The following is a 20725-nucleotide window of genomic DNA, read 5'->3' as shown; positions in this document are numbered from 1 at the left end:
TCTCGGGTCGGCAGCCAGAAGAGGAGTCCTCCCTGGGGGAATTTGTGGTCCCCCCCCAGGCGGGGACTCCGAGGCTTGATATAAGTGCGCCATTTTGAAATTTGAATTTTGGGAAAAGGTGTATATGTTGTGTGAATGTAGTGTGGTGTGGATAGAGAGAGGATCTGTGTTTAGAGAGCATGCTGAACTACTCTCCGGTGTTGGTGAGACAATAGGGAAACGGTTAGTGAGGACATGGGAGGGGTCTTTGGAGGGCTTCAGCTCCCTTCTCACCTTCCATATATACCTCACCGGGAGTGGCTTGCGCCCGTTCGGTAGGTGTCTTCCTACCTACTCCAGCCTGATTCCAATTAAGTATAAGAGTAGTGTAATATAAGTATAATTAAGTATAAGTGTTTAATTCAAATGTGTTGTTTTACTTTAGAGTTGTTCGTCATCAAAAGCTGTTACCCCTTCTTTTGGTGACGTAACAACACACACTCACACTCACCCACACCCACCCACCCACACACACACACACACACTCACACTCACACACATACACACATACATTTACATACACACAAGCGTAGCATGTCGTCTCATACTCCATCATTTTTCACCACAACAGGTACTTCACAACGTATCCTTGTTCCATCGAAATATAGAGAAGAAAAAAAGAAATGGATATTTGTGTGGGAAGAGAAGGATAAAGAGGAGGCGCAGAAAGATGATGCTATAGTAAAGAAGGAAGAGGATATAGTGGGGATGGAGGAAGAGGATCCCAAGTTGGTTAGGTTTGTGAAGAGACGTCTGCAACCCCCGTCCATCTTACCTTACAATCTCACTAATCCTAACAAGATACATTACTCCCAGTATGGACAAAGCAAGCTTTTAGATGAAAAATTTATTCACGGCATGGTAAGTATGTGTGTGTGTGTGTGTGTGTGTGTGTGTGTGTGTGAGAGGGGGTGCGGGGAGGGTGAATGTGAATGTGTAGTATCATGGCTCCAATATTTTATTTGCATTAAACCTGCTAGTCCAGTGGTTTCCAGACTGGGGCCCATGGCCCCCTGGGGAGCCATATAACGGAATACGGGGGGCCATATCTGAGGCTATGTACAGATAAAACCAAAGGAGTTTAGCGGGTAGGCAGCTAGTGGAGGGAACTTAATTACAGGTTCAGCTCAGGTTTGTGCAATGTCTTGTTGCCAGGCAAATGAGTAATGCGTCCCATTTTTTTTGGTCTGTGTAATTACCTTATTTTAACTGATTCTGGGTTCTTGACATAAAACAAGACATGGAGATGTTTTAGCGTAGTAGATAATTTTAACTCAACATAGTTTTAAGGCTTCCTAAGCTATGGATTCTGTATGATAACCTGGTCTTGATTTTTTAGTATCAGCAAGGATGTTCAAATTATTCAGAGTTATCCACACATTCACAGTTGCAACACTAATCACCGTGTGTGCCTCTACATCTAATCAGTTTGACCCTACCTGTGAATACTGCAGTGTTATATGAACTTAAGCCAACATCAGCACCCCTTTAATGGTAAGTAGGCTCTGCATAATTACAGTACCTAATGAGTGTAGGAATGTATAGACACACTGTAGTCATGGGTTATGGTTGGGGGAGGTGGGGGGGGGGGGCATGGACAAGGATCATGTATGAAAAGTGGGTATCGACCAGAAAAAGTTTGGGAGCCACTGTGCTAGTCGTTTTTCTATTGCTAGTTCCCTCTATTTTTCTTTCCAATAGGTTGGCGGAGTGTTTGTGGAGGCTGGAGCATTGGATGGGGAACATCTGAGCAACACTTTGTACCTGGAGAAACACCTTGGTTGGTCCGGGATACTTGTGGAGCCAATGCCTTCCTCTTATGAGCTATTACGGAAGAAGAACAGACACGCGTATATTTTAAACGCCGCTCTTTCTACCACGAAGAATGCTTCCCAGATAATTATTAGGTAAATTTAATGATTAGTATAGACTAGATGATTAAGGGATGGTTATGGGATTATTAAGTGTTGCAGCATTCCCACCAATAACGATAAACTTTTATGTAACTTATGGAGGGCATACTCCTAGGGGCGTGTCACTTCACTTACTCGCCGCCTCCACTCCAGACGGTATTTCGGTGCAAGCTCCCACGCAGCTACTCTATCTATCTCAAATTCTTCCCGGCAGGATCGGTCTACTTGTCCCAGTAATATATGACTTACGTGGGTGCCTCTTGGTCTCCTTCACTCAGGGTTGTCTGATACAGAAACAACCCTTTGAGCAGGATCGAAGTCCGAGAGGCGTGCCACCTGCCCATATAGCTGGAGTTGGCGTTCACGAACTAAGTTGGAGACCACGATTAGTCGCTGGTTCGACATAAAGTCATTTCATCGATACTCCATGATCATACAAAGGCATTTGGTACTAGAGGCATTGACATACCTCTCCAAGTCATTGTTCAGTCCATGTCCCTCAGCCATACATTAAGACAGGGGGCACAAGCGACTTACGATTCGAATCTCTGTTAGCTTGCATAGATATCGACAACGCTATATACGCGTACTGAGCGAGTCCATAACACCGCGGGCCAGGCTAATCCATCTAGTGACTGTCTGGAAGTGGTAAGACCCACCATTAATTTATACTACGACACCAATGTATGTGAAACTTTTGGTGACCTCAACACTCTCACCACATGCATGAAGAAACTTAATTGTGTTATCAAGCAAGCCTCCAGACAACTGGGCCTTGGTTTTGTCCCAGAAGACCTTTAGTCCCAGAGGCTTCGCGTCATCATGCAGCACTTCGAGAGCCTTCACCAAAACATCTAGCGATTTCACGATCTTTACATTTCTGCCCGGAATCGTGCCATATCCATTCTTCGACTTCGCAAAAACTCTTTCATCCATAATAAATGTCAAAACCTTGCTTTCTCTAATTTTTCCAGAGACTTTTGCCACCTAGCCAAAAGTATCACTTGCAATTTCACTTCTTCATTTTTCCCTCCTCTCCTTACTCCTGACGCCAACACCACCGTCTCATCTATTTCTAACGCTGTACTCTTCTCTCATACATTCTCTGAAAACTTCAATTTGGACGATATTCCTCCAACTCATCCCCCGTCTGACTTCCTTATGCGTGTTAGTAAGATTTTTAAGAATGACGTTTTCTATGCCCTCTCTGGCCTCATTCCTCAGAGGCTTATGAACCTGATGGAGTGCCTCCTATTGTCCATCAAAACTGTGCTTCCGTGCTGACACACTGCCTGGTCAAACAGTTTTGTCTCTACCTGTCAACATCTACCTCTCCTTCCTGCTAGATGCACGCCTACATACAGCCTTTCCTAAGAAGGGTGACCACTCCAATCCCTCAAACTACCGTCCTATAGCTTTACTTTATTGTCTTTCTAAAACTTTTTGGATCAATAATTGACTGGAAGATTGAAACTTTTGCTGTTGCACTCAATTTCTTCACCTATCAACTCAACACAATCTTACAACCTCCTATCCCTTATTTTTCGATAACACTCAGCTGTCACCTTCTGCAATAAACATCCTTGGGCTATACTTAACTCAAAATCTCGTGGCAACCTCACATCTCTCTTACTAAATTAGCTTCATTGAAGTTTTTATTTTTTTATTTTTTTTATCGCAAGCACAGATGCTTTCCATACACAGGGGCGTTGCCCGCCCTCGTATGGAGTATGGATCTCATGTGTGGGGGAGCTCTCTGGACAGAGTAGAGTCTAAGGCTCTTCGTCTCACCAACTCCTATCCTCATAGTGACAGTCTTTTACATCTTAAGTTCCACCGCAATGTTGCTTATCTATCTTCTATCGATATTTTCATATTGACTGCTCTTTTAAACTTGCTAACTGCATCCCTCCCTCCGTCCTAGCTGCGGCCCCGCTGCATTCGACTTTCTACTTTAGCTCATCCGTATACTGTCTAAGCCCCTCACGCAAAAGTTAATCAGCATCTTCATTCTTTCATCCCTTACACTGGTAAACTCTGGAACAGCCTGCACTTGTCTGTATTTCTTTTTGCCTATGACTTGACCTCTTTCAAGAGCAGTGTCTCAAGACACCTCTCCACCCGAAATTGACTTTTCTCTTGGCAATATTTTATGTTTTTCTTTTATAGGAGCAGCGATTAGCAGGCTTTTTCTACATTTTCTTTGTGTTCCCCTTGAGTTGCTTCCTTTACTGTAAAAAAAAAGCACGTGGGTAATCTTCAGCCACTCGGCGATGGATTGAAAAATTTGGTGGGACTCGAACCTAAGTCCATGGGCTCACCACGCCCGCACACTGACCGCTCGGTCACCGCCTCTGCGATTGACCTCTCCGAGCCAGGAGCGGCCCTCTCATCTTGGCCGGAATAAGGAACTAAAGAGGTATGTTGCTACCCGTAGCACACGACAACGGCATCTTTCAACCTCCAGGACGCTATTCACTGGAAACATGTGGAAGGATTAAACTTAATTAAGGGCGCACCAGTCCGTTCTTAGGATTTGGTAGATTAATCAGGAAGAGGGTAAGAAGGATACAGCCAGAGGCAGTTGAGTGGGCTGAGTTACTAATCCAGACAGGCGCGCCCCTTCCATGCAAGGGAGAAAATGCAAAGAAGAAAATGATCCTCGCATACAGTTAACATTTAGGATATATATATATATATATATATATATATATATATATATATATATATATATATATATATATATATATATATATATATATATATATATATATATATATATATATATATATATATATATATATATATATATATATATATATATATATATATATATATATATATATATATATATATATATATATATATATATATATATATATATATATATATATATATATATATATATATATATATATATATATATATATATATATATATCTATATATATATATATATATATATATATATAACTACAACATGGGACAATATTAGCAAGTCAGTATATGACATTTCCACTTAAAACTCATGTTAATGGACATACCGACAACATTTAGAAGGATAGAGGAGGAGGATATAATTGTCAAGAACAGCTGGCACTCTGAAAGATTATACTGAGGTAATGGATACAATCTGAGAACTGAACGATTTGTTTTTATTTCTTAATTCGTCTACAGGTGGAAAGGGGAGCACGGAGGAGCAAGCCAGATGATAAAAAGAGAAGGCCGCATGAACAGAAAGATGAAGGGGAACGATGGCAAGAAAGATGTAAAGGTTATTTCCGTGCCTTTCTTCAGCATATTTCTCGCCCTTAACGTCACACAAATCGATTTTCTTTCCCTTGATCTGGAAGGAGCTGAACTGCAGGTGCGTGTTTGTTTGTTTGTTTGTTTGTTTGTTTGTGTGTGTGTGTGTGTGTGTGTGTGTGTGTGTGTGTGTGTGTGTGTGTGTGTGTGTGTGTTTGTGTGTGTGTGTGTGTGTGTGTGTGTGTTTCTTTCTAATGCTGGGGTCACACATTCCCGAATATGGCCCCCGATTGCTCCCGAACGTGAAAATCCGTGATTTCTTGTTCTTTCGGGAGGTATAGGGATTATAGGGGCCGATGGTTCCCTGATGCATGTGAATCAACACCTACCGAAAGTCGAGCACCAAGCGCCGATAGCTAACGATGATCGAATCATAATCGTATTGCAATACGATGGCGTCCCCGAAGTTTGCAACCAGGGCACGATGTACGCCCCGAATTTCGGGACAACAGGCCACGTCCCCACAAGATGTTCGTAGCTGAGGGCGTACATCGACGGAGTATAGAGGACATGCGTCGACCACAACTACGAAAGGCAGGAACCCCCCAAACACCATGCATTCACAGTTCCTCTGCAGCATCAGCAACATCGCTCGATCATTCACCATGGAGGACTTTGACATGATAATGTCACTAATAACACCCAAAAACGTGGCGAATAGGCGTGTAGTGTACGCCCTCCTGAACTACATCGACGCCATTGAATGAGTGGCAATAGCCAAGGCCCTGATCCTGCAAGACGAGCAACAGAAGCAGCAAGCGAAGACGAGGAAGCCTAGATCTGTTTGGGTGCGGCCCTATCTGGAGCGAAGAACAGGATATGGCAATTACGACAACCTAACGCAAGAGTTGGCCCGAGAGTGTCCAGAACTGTACAAGAACTTCACCAGGATAGACCGTCAGCTTTTCGATGAGATAGTGGAACGTGTCACGCAATACATTGAGAAGAAACGTACCTGGTGGCACAAACCCATTCCTCCTGGCCGTGACCTTACGTTTCCTCGCCACGGGAGACTCCTGCAGGAGTCTACAATACTCCTTTCGAGTTGCCCACAACACCATAAGCCAGATAGTACCAGAGACCTGCCGGGCCATTATAGCTGTGTATGGTGACAGGGAGCTCAGGACACCCCAATCCCCTGATAAGAGGAAAGAAGTCGCCCGTGGTTTCGAGGAACGCTGGAACCTTTCACATTGTATTGGTGCTATAGACGGGGGACATATTCGCCTCCGCAACCCTTCCCTTGGTGGCACATACTACTTCAATTATAACAAGTTTTACTCAATTGTTCTCCTGGCCATTGCTGACTCAGCATACAAGTTCCTCTACGTCGACGTGGGTGCCATTGGGTCAGAGTCGGATAGTGGTGTTTTCGTACAGACACGCCTTGCTGACTTGCTGAACAAACAAGACGCCAAGCTGCCCCCCCCGGAGGTGTTGTCTAATGATCCTAATGGCCCACCCACGGAGTACTTCCTGGTCGGTGATGACGCGTTCCCTCTGCGCAGCTACCTCATGAAACCGTATCCCTCAAGAGGCCTTACCAAAGCAGAACGTATCTACAGTTACCGACTCACCCGGGGCCGAAGGACTGTTGAGAACGCCTTTGGCATCCTTGCAAACCGCTACCGGGTGTTCCACACCTCCCTATGCCTCACACCTGACCATGCAGAGGCTGTTGTCCTGGCCTCTTGCGTACTTCACAACATCTTAAGAGGACGGAACCCATCACCTCATCAGCATCACCTGGTGGGCTGGCAGGCCTGGGTTCCAGGTTACCAGGCACGGCAGGGTCGGACACAGTGAGGGTGGTAGCAGGTGATGCTGGCAGTATAGATGTCCTCTCTGGTTCCCCCATAGTTGTGGTGATGGTGGATGTGGTGGGGTCGGCAGGCTGGGAGGTTGTAGAGGTGGCTGTGGTGGGGTTGTCTGCCTGCCAGGTGGATGTGTTGGCAGTGGTTGTGGCTTTCCGCAGCTTCCTAACTTCCCTCCTCCTCATCATGGTACAATGGTGGGATGGTAGGCTGGCAGGGTGGCACACAGGGACTGATGTAGTAGGCGGTGAAGGGGCTAGAGTTGGCTGGAGAGGTGTTGTGGTGTGCGATGTTCGGCTCCGGTGAGAGGAATGTCGTCGACGTCAAGGGTCGCCGTGGTTCCTTATATATCCCCCGACCCCCGTTGCCGGCTTTTACGTGCCACACGAGGTGCGGCGCTTTTGCCAGATTGCAGGCGAACTTCGGCATTATTTACGAAATTCGTCGTGCCACTCCGAACTTCGGCGTGCCACCCCGAAGTTCGGGGATGGTGTTACGATGTTCGGCGTCGATGTTCAGATCATCGTAAATATAGCGCCGAACTTCGGGAAAAACTCACGATGAATGACAATTTGAGCCACGCGGGCAGATCGCTTTGTGTAGTTCAAAGCGATCGGGGCTGGGGGCTTCGCGCCAAAATTCCTCCCGACCCTCGTGGCCTCTCCCAGCCCTCGTGGCAACCCTACCGAACCTACACATTTCTCATTTCCAATTTCGTTACATACCCATTCGATGTATGTAATCAGTTGCCAACTACTATTAAAAGTTTCTTCGGGAGTAATCGGGGCCATATTCGGGAATGTGTGACCCCAGCATAATACTATTCTTCACATCTTTCACCACGCCTCTTCTCCAATACCTCCTCCTCCTCCTCCATCTCCACCCTTCCTCTCTCTTCCAACTTTTCTTCCTCTATTTCTTCAATTTATCTTATTTTTGGCTCTTTCTTCTCTCGCAATTTTTTCTCTTTCCACTCTGAACTCTCTCCACCGGTTTCTTCGTCGCTCTGCATCATTAGTGCAGAATCACACCTCTCGCTGCTTCACTGTTTGACGTCTCCTCTTTGCTTTCATTCCTTTCTTTTCATCCCCCAATACACTCATATGGCATTCCTTCCTGTCTCTTCTTACTTAAGTTCTCACGAGTTTTAGTAAGTGATTCTATTCCTCACTATTTAGCCTTCTCCAGTTTTACTTATTTTATTCACAACGTGTACTCGTAGTATTTCCATTAAGTTAAGCTCATACAGTCTTTCGCTCCTACTAATACCAGTCTCACGCCTTTTCCACAGGTGCTCAAGACCGTGCCTTGGGAGAAAGTGAGAGTAAGGGTAATGTGTGTGGAGTGCAACAAGGTGAGGCCTCCCGCCTTGATCAGTTATTTAACATCCGTTGGTTACCGCCATTTAGGCAATTATGGTATCGACTGCTGGTTTGGCTGGCCGTCCTTGCTGGATGAGACTTTATCTAATACCAAGAGTAAAAAGTCACAGTAACATACGGCGGTTGTGGCGGAAGAGTCGGCACAGAGATGTGCCGATCAAGGGGACCAAGGTTAAAATTTCGAGGACAACTGACTTTTTTGAAGCCCTCGACACGTAAAAGCGTCACCTTAGAAATCTTCCCAAGTCTGCACTGGCTGTGGTCAAAACAATTGTTCAAGACGTCATAGAGCAGGGGTTCTTAACCGGGGGTATCTATATCCCTTGGGGGTATGGGAACCATATGATGGAGGTATGGGACTCAGTATTTGAATATTATTATATATTTGATTTACTAATTTATATAGTTGGTTAGAATGATACATTATAACTAGCACTATTACTCAGTATTTATATTTTGTGTTATTTCATGAATCTAAAATTGATGAACACTCAGTTGTACCATTTTCCTTTTGGATAGATATTATAATATTTGGAAAACAATTAAGTATGGCTTTATATATGGGGACAGGGCCGTAATTTCTGGGGGGCTAGCGGCGGGGCTATAGCCCCCTAATGTTTACTATATCGGCCTAAAAATTATCCTAAAAGTGCTTATTTAAAAAAAAAAATCCCCACCTGCGCATGCCCACTTCGCTCCTCGGACCCCCACCTTATGAACCTATGATGCCCTCTAGCCCCTCCAAAAAATCTGCCAAAATTGAAAACATCAAACCACCCAAAATATTTGGCAACCCTGTCACGAACGTCTTGCGACTATTAACTGCTTTGAATATGAATGACAATTGATCTGTAGGCACAGTCAGAATTGGGTAATAATGATGAATTCAGCAGTCAAACGAAGGGGTATGTGACCATTCTGAGCAATCCAAGGGGGGTCTGGGATCATAAAAAGGTTAAGAATCCTTGTCACAGAGCGAGTATGAAGCAGAGCACAGAAGAAAAAGGAGGAAGAAGAAAAAGAAGAAGAGGAGGAGGAGAAGGAGGAGGAGGAGGAGAAGGAGCAGGAAGAGAAAGATTGAGTATTAAGAGGAGGAGGAGGAAGAGGAGTAGGACGACGACAGCGACAAGGACCGACCAGGAGGAGGCAGTGGTGGTGGCGACGGCACGGCGGCGGCGGAGGAGGAGGAAGAAAAGGAGGAGAAGGAAGATGATGATGAGGAGGACTAGTAGAATCAGTATGCGACGGCAGTGTAAAATCATTAGTACTTTACGATAGCAATCAGATGAAAAATGTCGAGGAAGTAGAAGGAAAGCAGTAGCAATAGTCTATGTAACACGAGCAACAATAACACAAGCAGGAGCAGTACTAGTAGTAGCACCACCACTACCATCACCAGTAGCAATAGCAATACCAGTAGCAGCCACATCAGTAGTAGCAGCAATGTAGCACCATCAGTACCAGTACCAGTAGCAGCAGCGGCAGCGGCAGCTGCAGCAGCGAAATCAGCAGCAGCACCTACGCCAGTAGCATCAGTCGTAGCGCTACCATTACCAGCAGCAGCAGCAGTTGCAGCAGCGGCAGCAGCAACAGCAGCAGCAGCAGGAGCAGCACCAGTAGCATCAGTTGTAACGCTACAAATACCAGCAGTAACAGAGGCCGTATTATTATAATTAGTAGTAGTAAATCAATAAATTCCATTATTTCGCAAAACATACAAGATATAGCATCAATTAGATATCACAGGAAAGTTTGTCAAAAAGAAAAATAGTAGAACATTAAATGATGCTAAAAACAGATCTACATAACACAATATAATTATTAGAAGCAGAAAGCCTTATTAGAGGCCTCAGGAGCATTTCATATAATTATATACATAAACATATACATACATATGCACACATTGACATACATATTCACACACACACACACACACACACACACACACACACGCACACGAAAACAAACAAACACGGGGATAGATGTATACTTACTTGCATATACCTCCACATAATTATTCATACATATAAACATATTCTGCTATTAGATATTAAAACCATTCTATAAAATCTGATTAAAATCAATGCATTAGAGTACCAATACCCTGACACAATCAGTGGCTTTAGGGTTTATGAGGGTAACAGAGCGGCAGCCGGTCCATCCACCACCCTCCCAGGCCCAGCGCGCTCACCCACCAGCACTGCCGCCCGCCCGCCCTGTCCACCACCTAGCCAGGCCTAACGCGTTCACCCACCAGCACTGCCGCCCGCCCGCCCTGTCCACCACCTAGCCAGGCCTAACGCGTTCACCCACCAGCACTGCCGCCCGCCCGCCCTGTCCACCACCTAGCCAGGCCTAACGCGCTCACCCACCAGCACTGCCGCCCGCCCGCCCGGTCCACCACCTAGCCAGGCCTAACGCGCTCACCCACCAGCACTGCCGCCCGCCCGCCCGGTCCACCACCTAGCCAGGCCCAGCGCGCTCACCCACCAGCACTGCCGCCCGCCCGCCCGGTCCACCACCTAGCCAGGCCTAACGCGCTCACCCACCAGCACTGCCGCCCGCCCGCCCTGTCCACCACCTAGCCAGGCCCAGCGCGCTCACCCACCAGCATTGCAGCCCGCCCGCCCTGTCCACCACCTAGCCAGGCCCAGCGCGCTCACCCACCAGCACTGCAGCCCGCCCGCCCTGTCCACCACCTAGCCAGGCCTAACGCGCTCACCCACCAGCACTGCCGCCCGCCCGGTCCACCACCCAGTCAGGCCCGGCGTGCTCACTCACTAGCACTGCCGCCCAACAGTCCTCATGATGCTGCACATAAAGATTCGGACTTTTGAAATGTCTAAATCATTTTGTGAAACTGATACGCTATATTTTTTTTTAATATATCTAAACAGTTAGCTTGTATGTTTACAACCAGTCCTCCATATAGCTTTGTTATTGGACACAGCGGCTGAGTCTGTGGTAGAAGCGCACCTGCGTGAGGTCAAGGCGGTGCGGGAGAAGCGGCTCCCCGCACGCCTCCATTGCGTCTTGGCTACTGCTGTAGGAGGCGGCACCAATTATTAAGAAGCCTTTGAATAAGCTACATTTAAAGTATTAAAAATTCTGGTTTTAAATGTTTTTGAATCATTCCATAAACTTAAGTCATACTCTTTCCAGTAAAATTTAAATAGGAATGTTCCTTACTCCTTTCTCAACGCAGTGAAAGTGACCCTCCGTACCACCCATACTACGTTAAGCTTTTGGTTGAATAAATAGTGCCCCAACAGAAGCGTGACATCCAATAGAACATCTCTTGTTAAAATTTTGTGACCCATTAAAAAAATTATTCACATGTTCAAAGGCCTTTGAGAGGTCAGCGAACATAACAACAAAATGCCTACGAATATGCAGGCCCCCAAAACAACAGACAGCCGACGACACTGCCCTGTACGAGGAGATTCACTTCACTACAATACAAAGTAAAGAAGTAATAATAATTGGTGACTTTAACTGTCCTAATGTTGACTGGGGCTTGTTGACTGGAGATCAAGAGGGTAACAGGCTCATACAAGTGATGGAGGATTCGTTCCTCACTCAAATTATAACTCAACCGACAAGAGAAAACAGTCTACTTGATCTGGTACTGGTAAGCGAACCCGACCTCATTCGCAAGTGTGAAGTAGGTGAGAAACTTAGTGGTTGCGATCACCACTTGATCCGTTTTAATGTCAACACAGCACACAATCTCGGTAGATAATCCTTCAGTTATACAAGATTAAAAAAAGGCAAATTTCAACTTAGCCTCTGAACTGCTTTCCCCTGCGACATGGGACCAACTAAACCTCACCGACAATACAATCAACAACTGGTGGAACGTCCTCAAAGATAAGGTCCTGGAGGCAGAGTAGGCGACAGTTTCTACCAAATCCAAGCGAGTGAATGGTGCCCTGATCCACCCTGGGTGACCAGAGAAATAAAAAGGGCAGTAAATAAAAAAAAAAGAAGTTATAACCTAATAAAACAGAATGACACGGCCGAATCCCATACACAGTACCACAACAGCCTCAGAGCTTGTCGCACCCTTATTCAAGTATTAAACGAAACTTTGAAAAACAAATAGTTCGCGAAATTAAAATTAACCCCTGGTAGACGAGACCGGACAGTAAGCACATGGCCGGAATCCTATACAGTAAATTCGCATCCGTATTCACAATCGAGGGCATCGAAACCATTCCTGAGGGTTCAAACCCGACGAGGGAGATCACGCCCCTGGAAATTGACACAATGTGCGACCAAGAAGTGAAAAAGTACTTGGAATATACTATACACGAATAAGTCAGCGGGACCCGACAGTATGTCCCCACGGATATTAAAAGAGCTTAACAAAAAATGCTTCAGCCACTCACTAACATACTTGCCCGGTCAATACAACTAAACAAGGCCCCAGAAGACTGGAAAGCAACGAGTGCTACTCAACGGACATGCTTCCGAGTTGCTTCCAGTCACTAGTGGAGTGCCTCAAGGGTCAGTTCTAGGACCCATTCTCTTTATCATATATATCAACGCTCTAGGATCAGGACTGAAATCCCCTCTATTGAAATTTGCTGATGACACCAAAGTGGGTAGTAAGGCCCTCACAAAGACTGACTGCGAAATCATCCAAAAAGACCTCACTCAAATTATCGAATGGTCTAAAAAGAGGCAACTGTCCTTTAATGTTAACAAATGCAAAATCAAGTACATTGGGCCCAGAAATAGTAACCAAACATATATCATGCATGGGAAACCTCTGCAGGCGGTACAGGGGGAATTGGATCTTAGGGTCACTATCAGCAGTGACCCGAAACACGCAGAGCACTAAAAAAGAAAAACATATGACAATGCCTGCAGTGTGTTCGGGTTCACAGCAAGGAACTTCGACTGTACGTAAAACATCAGACGTGATGTTATCCTTGCATATTTCTATGGCAAAACTGCATCTCGAGTATGCAGTACAGTTCTGGTCTCCAATTTACAGAAAGGACATTGATTTACTGGAAAGAGCTCAACGAAGCGACACGAAAATGATTCCAACCTTAAGGGCTCAACCGTACGATAACAGGTTACGAGGGTGTATATGGGAAGCATCTGTGAGGGAGAAAAGAAATTGCGGAGACGGTACAGAACGCCTTACCTCGAGGAAGCTGACATAGCGAGAGAGGATATATTAAGTTCCCCGTAAAGATTTTGAGTTAAGAATATACTGAGGATGTTTATTTTACAAGAGGTAGGCACCTGTATGTTACGAAAAAATAGAGGATAGGTGTTTGGAAACTTGTGTCAAGTTGACAGGATGAGGAACTGAGAAAGCAAAGATTTGTGCCAGACCGTCAAAATATTTCAAGATGTCACAGGTAACAACTAAAGTTTCACCGAAACGGATAAGAGAGGATGGCCAGGAGTATGTTAGGAAGGCAGTAAGATCACCAGTAGAAAGCTCCTTACGTAACCCATACTGGCAATCAGATTGGTGGACGGAAGTAGAAAGACGCTTAAGAAGGATTGACTCAAAAGCTTTAGAAAGACAGGAAAGTAAAGGAATAGGACGGCAGTTTCAGGGGCTGTAATGATCACCCTTCTTAGGCACAGGTAGGTCTTGCTGGGGGGGTCCGACCGCGTGGAAGGCTTCCACGATGCATCCGCATCCGGGGAGCCTGCCGTCAGTGACGGGTGCAGGGCAAAGCCCACAGGACCCCTGCACCTCGAAAGAGGAAGCGCCCCCTAGCCCCTCTTTTTGTTTTTGGGATGGCTGGGGTGGTACAGAGGCTGCGCCCGCCTGCAGAACCAAGCCCGGGTTAACCTTCGAAGGGCTCTGCGTGTGCTCCTGGAACGTCCGGAGCCTTTCAGACGATTATTGACTGTCCTATCTATCAAATGAGCTCAGAAGGCTGAGGGTGGACATGCTGCAACTCTCTGAGACGAGAAGGCCTGGCAGTGGCGAGATCACTAAGGGGGAACACCCTCTACTGGTCCGGCATGAGCAATGGCTTCCATCTTAATGGTGTACAGTAGCTATGAGCATCTCCAGCCAACTGCTGCCATTTGTGGTTGAGGTTGCTCCGGTTGATGAGCGTATAATGCGAGTGAGGATGAAGCACACAATGGGCTTCATGTCACTTGTTGCAGTGTGCGCTCATATCGAGGTGCGTGAAACTGAAGAGGTGATGTTCTACGCCAAACTCGACTTCGTATTAGACCAGTGCCCTCCCTGGGACATACTCATTGTCTTGGGCGACTTTAATGCTACTACTGGCAATGACAGGGTTGGCTACGAGCTATGTGTTGATCTCCATGGTTCTGTTGCTAGGAACATCTTCAACTCTCTCCTCCTGAATTTTGCAAAATCCAGAAGGTTGAAAATTTGCTGGTTCCTGGTACTAGAGACTAGAGCTGCACCGCAGGACTTGGTATAGCGATGCCGGAGGGGTATAGCTAAGGAGATTGACCACATCCTAGTGAGTACTCGTTGAAGGATCTTTCAGTACTGCAGGGTTTACCGGAATGCTGAGTTCTATGCAACTAACCATAGGCTTGTTTATGTAACACTAACACACAAGTTTCATATCAGGTCAAAAAAGAATCTCGAGATGCAACAATACTGTATTCCATCTCGAGAGGTCGAAGGACCTGTCATGTGCTCATGAGTATGCAGTGACAGTCTCAAATCGATTCGAGGTGCTCAGCACCCTGGAGGACCCTGTAGAACTATGGGATACCTTCAAACGTGAGACTTTGCGAGCTGCCAAAGAAGTTCATTGCAGAGCGCCCGAGATCTAGGAGTGGCTTTGCCTCGGCGGAGACGCTAGAGAATATTGAGGAGAGTCGCGCTGCCAGACCTGCTGGGATTCGGGACCAATACAGGGCTCTGTCGCGTAGGATTAGAGCTCTCCTAAGGAGAGACAAGGAGAAATATGTCAGGGGATCGCTGAGGAAGTCGTGGGCCATTTAAATGCGAATGACCTCCGACTTGCCTACCGAGCCCTGAAGAAGATCCGCTGCAATTCTCTCTCTCAGGTGAGTGCAATCCGAACAGCTGATGGTTGTCTCGTGTCAGACATGGATGGGCACAGGGCTCGTTGAGCTGAGTATTTAGAGCAGCTGTACACGGCGGACCCTCCACGTGGGAAGCTTCCAGTTGCTGGGTTGCAGGTGGCGGATGTTGATACACCCATTAACGAAAGCCCACCCTCTCTGGCTGAGGTCAGAGAGGCTATGACAAATTTGCGGAGAGACAAGGCACCTGGCACATGTAACATCAGTGCGGAGCTGCTCAAAGCTGGAGGTGAGGCCATTATCCGCTGGTTGCATGCGTCTTGACTGCCGTATGGCAGTCCGGTATCGTTCCTCCTGACTGGATGAGGGGGTTGGTCGTCACAATCTGGAAAGGGAAAGAGAACCGACAGGACTGCAAGAACTACCGTGGAATTACACTGTTCAGTGTGCCAGGCAAGGTGCCTGCCCACCTTTACTGATGCAAATTCGCAGCCGGATGCTGAAGATGCAGAGACCTGAACAGTCTGGGTTCACGCCTGGTATGTCAGCAACTGATCGTATCCAAGCGTTTCGTGTACTGGTGGAGCGCCAACGTGAGTTTCGGCAGGGGATGCTTGCAGTCTATGTCGATCTCAAGAAGCCGTTTGACTCAGTGCATCGCGAGGCACTCTGGGATCTTCTGCTACTCCGTGGGATTCCTGCAAGGACTATTGGTCTCCTGACTGGCCTGTATTCTGGAACAGAGTGCTGTTAAGTGTGGGGGTGGCATATTAGTGGTTTCTTTCCTGTGAATGCGGAAGTGAGGCAGGGCTGTATTCTTGCCCCATCGCTTTTCAATATTTGTATGGAATGGTTATTGTGCAGAGTTGTGGACCAGAGTCATTGTGGAGCATCCATTGGCAACACTAGTGTCACTGACTTTGTTTTTGCCGATAATGCAGTAATCCTGGAGAGTCGCTGGAGGTTTTGGTGATGGCTCTCGAGGCACTACACGAGGAGGCGAAGCCCTTGGGACTTCAGGGCTCCTGGGCCTAGACCAAGGTACAGGTGTCTGGATGCTTGCTAAATGAAATAGTATAGTCGGTTCATGAGTGTGGAGAGGATGTTGAGGTCTCAGAAAGTTTCACGTAGTTCATAACAACGATGTGTTTCGCCAGGAAGTCGTACGGTGGACTGGCCTGGCCCACAGTCTTATGGAGTCACTCAACACGAGTGTATAACGTTGTCGATACCTGTGCAGAAGGACAAAGATCTGGATCTTCAAGTCCCTTGTTGTCCCCGTCTTACTCTTTGATTGTGAGACATGGACACTAAATGGGGACTTGAAGAGGCGGATTGATGCCTTTGGTAATACATGTCTACGCAGGATTATGGGATAACGCTGGAATGACTTTGTGTCACACCTGCGACTACTCCGCGAGACTGATTCGACATCTATTACCTGTATAGTCCGTCAACGCCGACTCCGGCTATACGGGCACGTGCCAGACTACCCAGAAGCTGATCCTGCCCATCGGGCTGTCTCTGTAAGAGACAATCTTGAATGGAGGAGGTCAAGGGGACGCCCACGGAGTTCGTGGATGGAGCAAGTCCATAGATCCTGCCAGGATGGGAAGGGGGCCTGCATGGAGACTCGCCCGGCGGGTTCCCCAGACTTGGCGTCGTAGGGTCTCAGGGGAGTAGGTAGGAAGACACCTACCGAAAGGGGTGCAGGCGACTCCCGGAGAGATGTATATGGGAGGCGAGGAGTTCGCTGCAAGCCCACCAAAGACCCTTCCCATGTCCTCACTCTCCGTTTCTCTATTGTCTCATCAACATCAGAGAGTAGTTTAGCATGCTCTTTAAAGGAAAATCATCTTTCTGTCCACACCACTCTACATACACACAACACTTACACGATTTTCCCAAAACTATTATTCAAAATTCAAAATGGCTAAACAAAGTAATGCCTCGAAGTCTCCGTCTGGGGGGGACCACAAATGCAGCCAGAGCGAACTCCCCCATTGGCTTTAAACCCAAGAAGTGTCTTGATAGCGCCTCAATCTACTTCTTTATTAACGTCTGCAACAGTCGCGGTCTACGTTCTAATTTTCAATCTGTGGAACACCATCTCTTCTCTCCTTCTCTTTCTCAGCGAAACACAGGTCTCGGAGGCTACTGCATTAATCTCTACTCTGTTCCCTTATACTATCTCTATCCTGAATTTCAATCCAAAGCTGGATGTTACGTCAACGTACGCAACGACATCACTTGCTCTCGTGCCCACGACCTTGACTCTTCTGAATTTTCCTCCATCTGGTTATGACTTAATTGTCACTCTATTACGAAATACGTCTGTGTTGTTTATCTCTCACCTAACTCAACCAACTATGTAAAATTCTTTGACTATTTGAACTTAAAACTGGAGTACATCTTAACCCACTCTCCCTTTTCTGAAATCCACATCCTTGGAGATTTCAATGTTCACCACCAGCTTTGGCTTTCATCCTCTTTCATTTCATTGACTGGTGAACAAGCCTACATCTTTTCTCACCTCAACGATTTAGAGCAGTAGGTTTAGCACCCTACTCGTATTTCCGACTGCCTTGAGGGAAAGCCCAATATTCTAGACCTCTTTCTAACCTTGAATCCTTCAGCTTACTCTATCAAACTGTTCTCTCCATTGGGCTCCTCCGATCACAACCTTATTTCTGCATCCTGTCCTGTCGCTCGTATACAGCCTCAGGACCCACCGAAGAGCTGGCAATTTGCCTCCGCCCGATCGGCCGACCTGAGGTTGTATTTTTCCGATTTCCCGTGGAATGATTACTGCTTCCAGGAGAGAGACCCTTCTGTGTGTGCACAGTGCAACAGAGGTGATTGTCTCTGGAACGGAGGCACACATCCCACGTACTTTCTCTACTCCTCATACTGAAAAGCCTTGGTTTAATCATGCTTGTTCTCGTGCTATTAAAGATAGAGAGGCAGCTCACGAAAGGAACCAAAGCCTTCGCACACCTAGTAATCCCTATCTATTACATTTCTGCCCGGAATCGTGCCGAATCTATTCTCCGACCTACCAAAAACTCTTTCATCAATAGAAAATGCCGAAACCTTGATTTTTCAGATTTTTCCAGGGACTTTTGGCATCTAGCCAAAAATATCTCCTCCAACTACACTTCTTCATCTTTCCCTCCTCTCCCTACTCCTGTCAACAACACCATCTCATCTATCTCTAAGGTTGAACTCTTCTCTCAAACTTTCTCTAAAAACTCCACTCTGGACGATTCAGGGCATATTCCTCTTACTCATCCCCCTCTAACTCCTTTATGCCTGTGATTAAGATTCTTAAGAATGATGTTTTCCATGCCCTCTCTGGCCTCAACTCTCAGAAGGCTTATGGACCTGATGGAGTGCCTCCTATTGTCCTTAAAAACTGTGCTTCCGTGCTGACACCCTGCCTGGTCAAACTCTTTCGTCTCTGCCTGTCAACATCTACCTTTCTTTCCTGCTGGAAGTACGCCTACATACAGCCTGTGCCTAAGAAAGGTGACCGTTCCAATCCCTCAAACTACCGTCACTTTCTTGTCTATTTAAATCAATCAATCATCAATCAATGGGGGCATACGCCGGTGGGCGCGTCGCCTCGCCTACCCTACGACGCCAAGCCCGGGGGTCCTTCCGGGCGAGTCTCCATGCAGGTCCCCTTCCCAACCCGAGTACCTCCCGTCAGGATCTATCGACTTGCTCCATCCACGAACTCCGTGGGAGTCACCTTGGCCTCCTCCACTCAGGATTATCTCTTACAGAGACAACCCGATGAGCAGGATCAGCTTTCGGAAAACGTGCCACGTGCCCGTATAGCAGGAGTTGGAGTTGACGGACTATGCAGGTAATATATGCCGAATCAGTCTCAAGGAGTAGTCGCCTGTTTGACACAAAGTCAGTCTAGCGATATCCCATGATTATGCGTAGACACTTATTACCAAAGGCATCAGTCCGCCTCTGCAAGTCCCCATTTAGTGTCCATGTCCCACAACCATAGAGTAAGATAGGGAGCACACGGGACTTGAAGATCCGGATCTTTGTCCTTCTGCACAGGTACCGACAACGCCATATAGTCGTGTTGAGCGAGTCCATAACACCGTGGGCCAGACCAATCCGCCGTAAGACTTCTTGGCCAGACTCACCGTTGTTTTGAACTACGCTACCATGATGCATGAAACTTTCTGAGATTTCAACGTCCTCTCCACACGCATGAACAGACTGTACTGTGTCATCCAGCAAGCCTCCAAACACCTGTACTTGGTCTTGGCCCAGGAGACCTGGAGTCCCAAGGGTTTCGCCTCCCCGTGCAGTGCCTCGAGAGCCATCACCAAAACCTCCAGCGACTCCGCCAGGATTACTGCATCATCAGCAAAAACAAGGTCAGTGACCCTGGTATTGCCAAAGGATGCTCCGCAACGACTCTGGCCCAAAACTCTGCCCAGTACCCAGTCCATACAAATGTTGAAAAACGATGGGGCAAGGACACAGCCCTGCCTCACTCCCGCATTCACGGGAAAGAAGCTGGACAAGCCCCCCATCCCCACACTTCACAGCACTCTCTGTCCCAGAATACAGGCCAGTCAGTAGTCCAATAGTCCTCGCAGGAATCCCACGGAGTCGCAGAAGATCCCAGAGTGCCTCACGATGCACTGAATCAAACGCCTTCTTGAGATCGACATAGGCTGCAAGCATCCCCTGTCGAAACTCATGTCGGCGCTCCACCAGTACGCGAAGCGCTAGGATACGGTCAGTTGTGTTGAAAATTTTGTATAATAGACATAATGGCTGCTGTTGCTGCTAAGAAATGCAGACAGTATTCTCAGGAATATTTGAAATATTTATTCATTACTTCATTAACCAATGACACCATGCCATAGTGTCTCCTGTGTGAAAATACTTTCAGTAATGATGTCATGAATCCTGCAAAGACGAAGGACCACCTTGAAAGGGTTCACTCTCATAAGAAAACAAAAACCTTGACCATTTCAAGACACTGAAACAAAAACTCAAAAGTCGATCAAATATCAATAATTTTTTCAAAACACCCGCCAGTGCTGATACTGAAGGAGGTTTGAAAGCCTCATACATCTCCCCCATGCTAGTAAAGAAAGGAAAGACGCACACTATTGGTGAGGCAATCATAATCCCAGCCTTTAAAGAAGTTATAGAAACAGTTATGAAGAATGATTTTCACTCTGTTCCGAAGAAAAAAAAAAATTGCCATTAAG

At 46.7% G+C, this 20725-nt stretch overlaps 1 protein-coding gene across 1 annotated transcript; it reads left to right on the top strand.

Moving 5' to 3' along the window:
- Nucleotides 1-613: 613 nt before the first annotated feature.
- LOC127002837 (protein Star-like) lies at nucleotides 614-11890 on the top strand. The gene is made up of 4 exons (XM_050869056.1): nucleotides 614-900; nucleotides 1741-1946; nucleotides 5129-5318; nucleotides 8363-11890. Exons 1-4 carry the CDS (start codon nucleotides 748-750, stop codon nucleotides 8564-8566), a joined length of 753 nt encoding a protein of 250 aa, XP_050725013.1. The 5' UTR covers nucleotides 614-747; the 3' UTR covers nucleotides 8567-11890.
- The last annotated feature ends 8835 nt before the right edge of the window (nucleotides 11891-20725 follow it).

This window comes from Eriocheir sinensis, chromosome 24 (genome assembly GCF_024679095.1).
Source record: "Eriocheir sinensis breed Jianghai 21 chromosome 24, ASM2467909v1, whole genome shotgun sequence".
Taxonomy (NCBI): domain Eukaryota; kingdom Metazoa; phylum Arthropoda; class Malacostraca; order Decapoda; family Varunidae; genus Eriocheir; species Eriocheir sinensis.
This window is presented reverse-complemented; position numbering and strand designations above follow the sequence as displayed.